The 8,210-nt window shown below is 57.5% G+C and overlaps 1 protein-coding gene across 1 annotated transcript; it reads left to right on the top strand.

Annotated features, from left to right (window-relative positions):
* The first annotated feature begins 208 nt into the window (after positions 1 to 208).
* PROK1 (prokineticin 1) lies at positions 209 to 4,659 on the top strand. Its single transcript, XM_041748568.1, has 3 exons — positions 209 to 280; positions 2,726 to 2,851; positions 4,540 to 4,659. Exons 1-3 carry the CDS (start codon positions 209 to 211, stop codon positions 4,657 to 4,659), a joined length of 318 nt encoding a protein of 105 aa, XP_041604502.1.
* Positions 4,660 to 8,210: the final 3,551 nt, after the last annotated feature.

Below are 8,210 nucleotides of genomic sequence, written 5' to 3'. Positions count from 1 at the left end.
ATGTTCATCCCTGAGATCATCTGAATTGCACTGGTGATGGGAACGGAAGAGCAGAGACAGGCACCCACAGGCAGCCTGGATCCGACTGCATAAACCTGGGAGGCGGATGGGGGCCGGACAGCCTGGCCTGCCCAGGGCGCACGGGGCTGAGCGGGAGCAAGCGAGAGGCAGTGGCGCCGCCAGCGTTGCGCCTTCGCCCCAAGTGACCATGAGAGGTGCCACGCGAGTTTCAATCCTGTTCCTCCTGGTGACTGTGTCGGACTGTGCCGTGATCACAGGGGTAAGGCATCCACCTTCCCCTTTGCCCTGGGTTTTGGGAGGATGTGGGGGTCTGCATGGGATGGGAGGCTGCAACCACGTGGGGGCAAACCGGAAAAAGCCTGGGGAGTCCGTGGTCAGCCAGCATTGAGAGGGCCGTTCCACACGACTTGGTTCGACCAAGTCGACCTCACCGCACTAGACGGGATCTAGTGTAAATCAAATCTTATTTCCAATTGAATTAGGAGAACATCAAACATTTTGAAGTTTAGACCTTTGGTAACACGAAGATTGCCCATTGTGTAATAAGGAATTCCTTTATAAAGTTGATTAGCACCTGGTGATTTATCTTTTGTGTAAATTTTGGTTTTCATTTATACAATCTGGTCCACATGTCAAGTGTAATTTACACAGCATGTTGACTTAATTAAAGGCAGTGATCTTAGTAGCTTTAATTGGGGACGTTTAACCTCTGCTTTTTCTACTCTTAAGAGATTGTCTTGAAATTCTTTCCTTCCTTTATTATTTATGTATTTTAATTGTGCCCGGTTCTGATAAGAGCATTTGGCTGGGTGTACCCAAAAGCAAGCATCGGGTCGCGAGTAGAAATCTTGTCTCCTGCTGGGGGGGGGGGGGCTTCCCCCGCAGGGGCGCCCTGCTGCCGGTCAGATGTGCAACATTCGGGCTGCGGGCACCCCGGGACCACTCCCAAATGTGATATGGTGGTGGGACCATTCTTTAAAACAGAGTAATACCTGAGAGCTTTCCAGATAAAAGCTGCCAGAGAGAAAGAGAGGGAGAGGGAGAGAGAGAAATTTATTCTTTTTCCAGCATCCTTCAACTTTTTACATAGAGAATGGAAATGTAGAAAAATGCCGAACGATTCCTGGAATCCCATTAGTTTTCATGTTCACAGAAAGGAAAACTTCTTTCATCTCCTTTTTAAAGGAAAAAGACAGAGTTTCAAAGACGAACAAATTATTAAAGGCAAGTCAATGCTTTTGAGACCCAGAGCATGAATAACATTGTCAGGGCAAAATTATACCTAATGAATCAGCCTCTGGATCCTCCGAGGGTGTCGTCTGATGATTGGTGAGGCAAACAAAGGAGAGAAGCCACTAAGAGGGTTGGGAGCTGTGGGCTGACCTTGATGCCAGGTGACCTCACTGTGCCAGCTCCAACATCTGGCCAAGGGGTGGTGGTAAAATCTTTCTAGTAAACCCTTCAAGAGGACACTTTGAAATGCACAGTGAGAGAGAGAACTAGTGTAGGAGGAAATGCATGACAGACATGGCAAGGAGAGGGGAGACCCAGTGCTGGGGGGCAGGACCTCCCTCCACTTTTCATGCCCGGCTGCCGCCCCGAGGCCGACTCCCAGGAAGAGGCTGGGCGGCATGGGCACGCGCCCCTGCTCCCTGGACCGTGACCATCCTGGATTCAGGGGACAATGATGCCCCACTTCGGTCAGGTAGGTCTGCTTGGCCCTAGCCCTGGGCTTGCAGGGGCTGCGTGGTATGGGAGATGTGCCCTCGCTGGGCTGGAGCCCTGCATGGCCGGGCGAATGTCACCCACGCGTCCCCGAGGGGCAAGCAGGCCCGATACCCCCGCCCGCCCTCCCCAGGGCTGAGCAAGTTGGCAGCTTCCAGTTCCTGCCAGGGCCCACCTAGGGAGCCAGAGGGTGCTCTGGGGCCTTCTATTGGACACAAAGACGGAAACCAAACCCCGCTGCGAATCTCAGCTCAGGAAAGCCACCACGTTTCTCTGGAGGTGCAAAGGTTGTGCTTCTCCGGCGTGACCCCACCTGAGCCTGGAGCTGTTCAGAGGCCTATTTCCCCCATTTCAGGCTTTTGTTTAAAGCAGGCTTGTGTGGGCTTCTCTACAAATGGTAACTTCCAGAAACCAGGCACGGCTGCTCCGCTCCTGTTCTGGAGCCCAACCCAGAGGGGCCCATCCCTATCTGGGGATGAAGGAGGCCAGCAGAGAAGCATGGGGGGGACCCTTGTCCTCTGGGGTGCTAGTGCCTCAGGTGAGGCTGGGCTTCTGGTGAGGGTCCAGGCGGGGCCGGCATGGGGAGCAGAGGCACCAACCCAGGTGTGGGATCAAGGTTGGAGAGTTTGGTCGAAGGACTGACCACCCAGGGGCCTGGACCATCATCGCTCTTCACACCTCTAGGAATTCAATTCAATGTTGCCAGCGTCCTCTGAGCATTTACCTCTAGGCTGGTCAGAAGAGGAGTGTTGCCTCCCTACTGGGTGGCTGCAGGGGGGCTTGGAGGGGTCCTCAGATGCAGATCTGATCCCCCACTGAGCCCTGAGTGGAGCAGGAGCAAGAATGTGCTGCTTGGGTGTGAGGCTGAGGTGAGGGGAGCTGCCCTCAGCCCCTCCCTGCCACGAGGGTTTTAGATGTACCTCTCCCTTCTGGTGTCCCTTGGGTGGCACTAACGGCACCCCTTTGTCTCCCCTCGCAGGCCTGTGAGCGGGATGTCCAGTGCGGGGCAGGCACCTGCTGTGCTGTCAGCCTGTGGCTGCGTGGGCTTCGGATGTGCACCCCGCTGGGGCGGGAAGGAGAGGAGTGTCACCCCAGCAGCCACAAGGTACTGCACGGACTTGCTCCGGGCACGGAGCCAGAGACAGCTGGGGCCCGACCCCGATTTTCTGACTCTGACTCTAGTACCACCTCAGGACTGTTGGGCATCCTTGCTTTTTGGAGGAGCCCAGGGTGGAGTTGGGGGTACTAATGACACAGCCTTTTAGACCCAGGGGTTACGCCAGCTGCTCATTCGCAGATGCTCTTGGGCAATTGGGGCGACTGCTGTGGGCCTCAGTTGCCTCAAGCATACGAGGGACATGAGACAGAGCACCCCTGAAGTCTCTTTCAGATCTGACGAATTCAGATTCTCAAGGGGTCCTGAGTGCCCTCTGCCCCCAGGAACCTTCCCTCCAGAGCATGAAGTAAGACTCATGGAATGGCCTCCCATCCAAGGTCTGGTTAGGGTGAGGCAAGCCCTGCTCCCAGGGCACAAGCTCTAAGGAGGCCCTCCTCCTCTTTGGGGCCTACGCACCTAGCTTCCCAGGGGGCGCCGAAGGGCTCCGAGGCCTTTGCTTCTGAATGGCCAGGTACAGGAGCAACTGCAGCCCTGCCAGGACCGGGCGTGCCAGCCACCTCCCCTGGGCTCCCCGTGGTTCAGGGGTCCCTTATGTCCTTGGAGGAGCATGCCTGCACCCAGGAGCCCCGGGTTCTTCTGGGCTCGAGGCATCCTCCTGTGGTCACCCTCCCAGTCCTGACTGCTTGCGGGGAGGGGACAGCACGGGGCAGTCCCTGCTGCCTCGGGGTGTATGAGGTGGTTCGGCTGTAGATCTATATTCTCGAAGGGCACACCGGTGGCCATAACAGCTGATGCTGATGCTTCCCACGGGCCACCTTCCAGGCTAAGTCCTTTTGCAATTAGTAGTTTAGACCTCTTTCCAACCATATGTGGTAGGTGCCATTATTGACCCATTTTGTGGATAATAAACTTGAGATACAGACACTAAAGACCTTGCCAGGGCAGCCTGGGGGGCTCAGCGGTTTAGCGCCACCTTCAGCCCAGGGCCTGATCCCGGGGTCCTGGGATCGAGTCCCGCATCAGGCTCCCTGTGTGGAGCCTGCTTCTCCCTCTGCCTGTGTCTCTGCCCCTCTCTCTGCGTGTGTCTCTCATGAGTAGATAAATAAAATATTAAAAAAAAAAAAAGAAGAACTTGCCAGTTGTCACACAGCTGGCAACTGTCAGACCCCGGATTTGAACCCCGGGGTCTGACACTACCTGTGATCATGGCCATCCCTGTCACCCTCCCTGAGGAGATTGCAATGGTCTAGTCTCAGGGTGAGAGTCACAGAGCAGAGACGGCAGCGGCATCCGCAGCACCCACCAGCGCTGAGCACGTCGTAGCGGAGCTATGAGGGGGATCCAGTCAACAAGCGTACGTGTGTACGTGTGTTGGGTCAGCGAGGCGCTGCGCCTGGCTGGGCAGCGTGGGGGCTTGAGGAGTTTTAAGGTTGGTGTGGATAGCACAGAGTCGTGGCTGATTACACTCTCGAGAGCCAGATTGCCACGGTTCCAATCCCAGCTCTGGAACAAATGTAAGCTTGGTATGTCGCTCAGCCATTCTGTGCCTCAGTTTCCCCCTCTATGATAACTGTTACTGTCGTGCTGGTTGGAGGGGCTGGGCTGGCCAGAGGCTTCTGCCCAGAGGCCCACTTGCCTTACCATGAAGGTGTCACCCTCTTCTCCTCTTTCCCCAGGTCCCCTTCTTCAGAAAGCGCCAGCACCACACCTGCCCCTGCCTGCCCAACCTGCTGTGCGCCAGGTGCCTGGACGGCAGGTACCGCTGCTCCGCAGACTTGAAGAACATCAACATTTAGGAGGCTGTCTGCAGTCGGGACACTCTGGGCCTCTGCGGGAGCCCGGCCTGGGGTGGCCTCTTAGGGATTTTCATCTCTGCCACATGGCCTGGCTCCCTTTCCTCCACTCCCCTGACCCCGCTCCCCAAACTGCCTTGCTTCCTAGCACATGCATACATGCACGGGCGCGGGCGCGCGCACACACACACGTGCATGCAGACCCAAAGCACACGGTCGTCCAGGCTGGCCCGGGGGTCCCAGCTTCGGGCTGTGGTCCCAGAGGTGCCAGGCTGGTTGTCTCCTGGGTCTGGCTGCCTGAGGAGCTGGGTAACCGGAAGGGTAGTCCTTTCCCTTAGCCCCTGCCTCACCCCCCCCCCCCCCCCCCCCCCGTCGGCCCCCCTGGGGGACTGGGTCCGCTGTCCCTGCCCCTTCCTGCATGCGCTCTGCCTGAGGCCACGCTCCCCAGCACAGCGCCTTGGCTGTGTGGCTTCGAGGGACAGGTCCTGGGTGAGCCTCAGTGAGGCCTGTGAGGGCCGACCTGGGAGTTCTTCGTCTTTCTTTGACTGACTAACTCCTCAGTTTCAGGCCTTGGGCCCAAGGTCAGCCCTTTCCAGGGGGCGGGGGTGCAGTAGACAGTGGCCTCATGGCAGGTGCGGGGAGCCCGCCCACTAGGCCACTGGCATCACCTCCAAGGCCCCTCCGGGCCATACTTTCCCGGTTAACCAGTGAGGCCAGGTCCCACTGCTTCCCTCTCCCATGCAAGTGGGGGCAGCGTAATCTAATCAGCCATTGACATTTTAGGAGGCAGTGAGGGAGTGGCCTCAAACAGCTCCTTTCGGAGGATTGTCCCCAGGAGCATGTCTGTGACCTTTAGGATGAGGGGCTTCTGCTCAGCCGGGAAAGGGCAGGAGGTGGGAGGGGAGGGCAGGCAGGGACATTGATTTTGGACTCAGGTAGGCCGCTACCACCCAGGGACCAGGCTGCACAGGCCCCACGCCAGAGGAGGCAACTTCTCTAGACAGCAAGGGCTTCCTGAAGTGCCAAGCCATCTGTCTGGGAGCTGTCACCGGCCTCCACTGTCATCTATAGCAACAGCCCCACTCAGCTCCCCCAGTTGCACCCTGGCCTAGACTCACCCAGGACAGCTCGGTGACGCCGGAAGCTGCGCATGCTGACCTGCCAGCTGCAGAATAAAAGCATGACTGAGGGGCGAGTGGCCATGGTGTTCCTGCTATGCCAGTGTGGGGACTCAGGGGCCGGGCCAGGGCGGGCAGCACGGGGCCTTTTGGGGTGGGGGTGGGGGGAGTGATGCCGTTGGTGCAATTTTTTTTTAGAAAGTGGATTCAGGCTCCCTGAATGAAGGGTGACAGGCTCTGGGCCAGGAGGGTGCTGCTCAGGTGTGCCGCTCAGATGCGCTGGTGGGTTGGAGACAGGAAGGGAGCCGTGAGCGGGCGGCTGAGTGGAGACCCCACCTGTGAGATCTAGATGGGTTGCAACTCCCATTTCTGCAATTTAACCCCTTTTGCTTAGTGTCAAGGACTTGATGCCACTAGATCACCACGTGTGGGGTGAGGAAGTCTGAATCAGGATGGCCCTGAGCCTGTGTCTGAACCCAGGGGCTGGGAGCACCCCCCAAGTGCCAGCTACTGTCCCCACGGCCCCTCCTCACCTCAATTCCTAGCGTAGAAAAATGCAAAACATAAGATGAAAGTACATTGTATCCTGTGTTTCTCAGAAGTGTCCTAACACATTGTGGTTAATAGGCCCTGGGGCTCCTGCCCTCCCTCACCTGCCTCCATCTGCCAGAGCCTTGCTTAGGGTGCTGTGGGACCCACTTAGGCCCCGCCTGGGCCTCACTTGGGGCTCCTTCTCTTTGCGGCTCCTTTGACCGACATCATTGCCTGCTCTGCTGACTCTCACCCCTTCTTGCAGCTGGTGAACTTCCTGCCCACCCTGCAAGCTCAGGTACTGGACCTAGAGCTACCGTGCACGTCCAGGGTTCCAGGCTGCACACCCTTGTCCTTTGGGTGTCCAGGTGCCGGGCCTTCCCTCATCATGCTGTGCCCTCCTGGGTGAGACAGAGGCACAGATGGGGTGATGACTGTAGGCACAAGGGTGCTCAGGACTTGGTGCGCACTGACTGGCCACCTGCAGCCCCTCATCTCCGTTCCCATCTGGGAGGGGGCCAGTCTGCAGACCCCATTTAAATTAACTGGAACAATTCTCATTTTTTTACACCAGAATGCCAAGGAATGTATAATTGACTTGTGCTCCAGTTCCTTTTTTTCTGAAGACTAAAGAGCAGAGAGGGGAGGTTGGGTGGGGCGAGGTAGAGGTGGGGGTAAGAAAAGTGTATTTGTGAGAATTCTTTATATTCAGGAATAGATTCTTCATGAATATAATTATAAGAAGAATCTACTACTACTAATAATATATCCAAAATAAGAGCATATTCCCAAAGAATTAAATTAAATCAGGCTTAGGGGAATGGACAGCCTTCAGGGGCCCGGCCCTTCAGGGCCCCCCCTTAGCCCGAGGCTTCCTCCCCGATGGGCGGAGTCTGGTGCCCTCTAGTGACCGCCCTGGGGATGGCCCGGGAGAGTCCGAGATGCGCTCTTCTCAAAGCAGCTGGAGACCGTCCCCGGATGTCCCCAGGTGGTTCACAGGGACACGCTTCCACCGGTGGAAAGCAATCTGTCACCCTAAGGAGCACAGGAGAATCCGAGGAATGCTGCCTCTCTCGATCCCGTCGCACCTAGAAGATCCTTTCTTAGACCACGAGGAGGATGGGAGCCCCTTCCCCTCCCCGTGCCCAGTGCGCAGCACAGGTGCCATCTTCTGGGCCAGTGCCCCCATCAGCCCAGGATCTGAGCCGGGTGCTCGAGAGCAGTCTAGATTTCCTCTCTCTTCGACTGTCCTTTCTCACTGCAGCCACAGTCAAGTCCAAGCAATCATCCTGCCCAGCATGGCCTGTGGCAACTGCTTCCAACCGATTCGCTCTGCCTCCAGTTCTTCCCTCAAAATTCCACCCTGGCATGTCTGCCAGCATCTTTGTAGGCAGCACCCTTGCCCGGTTTGGGCTCCCTGATGGCCCTTCTCAGCTCCAAAGGAGAAAGCCTAGCCCTTGGCAGGGCGCAAAAGCCCCTGCGCACTCTTCCTCTGCCTCTGCCCCACTCCTCACCAGGATTCTCGGCCTCGGGACTACCTACAAGCTGTGGAAGATGTCACGTGTGTCTTCGCCTGGGCTGTCCCTCTGTGGGGCGGCCACTCAAATGTGCCCCCTGCCCCATCTGCATCCATCAACATGAAAACACTGGCGACACACTTCAGGCACCTGCTCTTCGGGAGCATCCATGCCTGCGCCGGCGTCACCCTGGAGAGAAGGAAGGCCGGTGTTGGAGTCCTGCTTCTGTCCCGGGGCTGAAGAGTGGGGGCCAGGGCGGGAGCAGCTGCACAACCGGAGGACAGAAGCCTTACCGGGGGCAGGTCCACCCCCAGCCTATCATCTCGGTGGCCTCACTTCCCAGGACCTGGGCTCTCCTCCTGCCCAGCAGGCAGCAGACTGTATCCCA

The sequence above is a fragment of the Vulpes lagopus genome, chromosome 3, assembly GCF_018345385.1.
Source record: "Vulpes lagopus strain Blue_001 chromosome 3, ASM1834538v1, whole genome shotgun sequence".
Lineage (NCBI taxonomy): Eukaryota > Metazoa > Chordata > Mammalia > Carnivora > Canidae > Vulpes > Vulpes lagopus.
The sequence above is the reverse complement of the archived record's forward strand: the minus strand, read 5'-3'. Positions and strand labels throughout refer to the sequence as shown.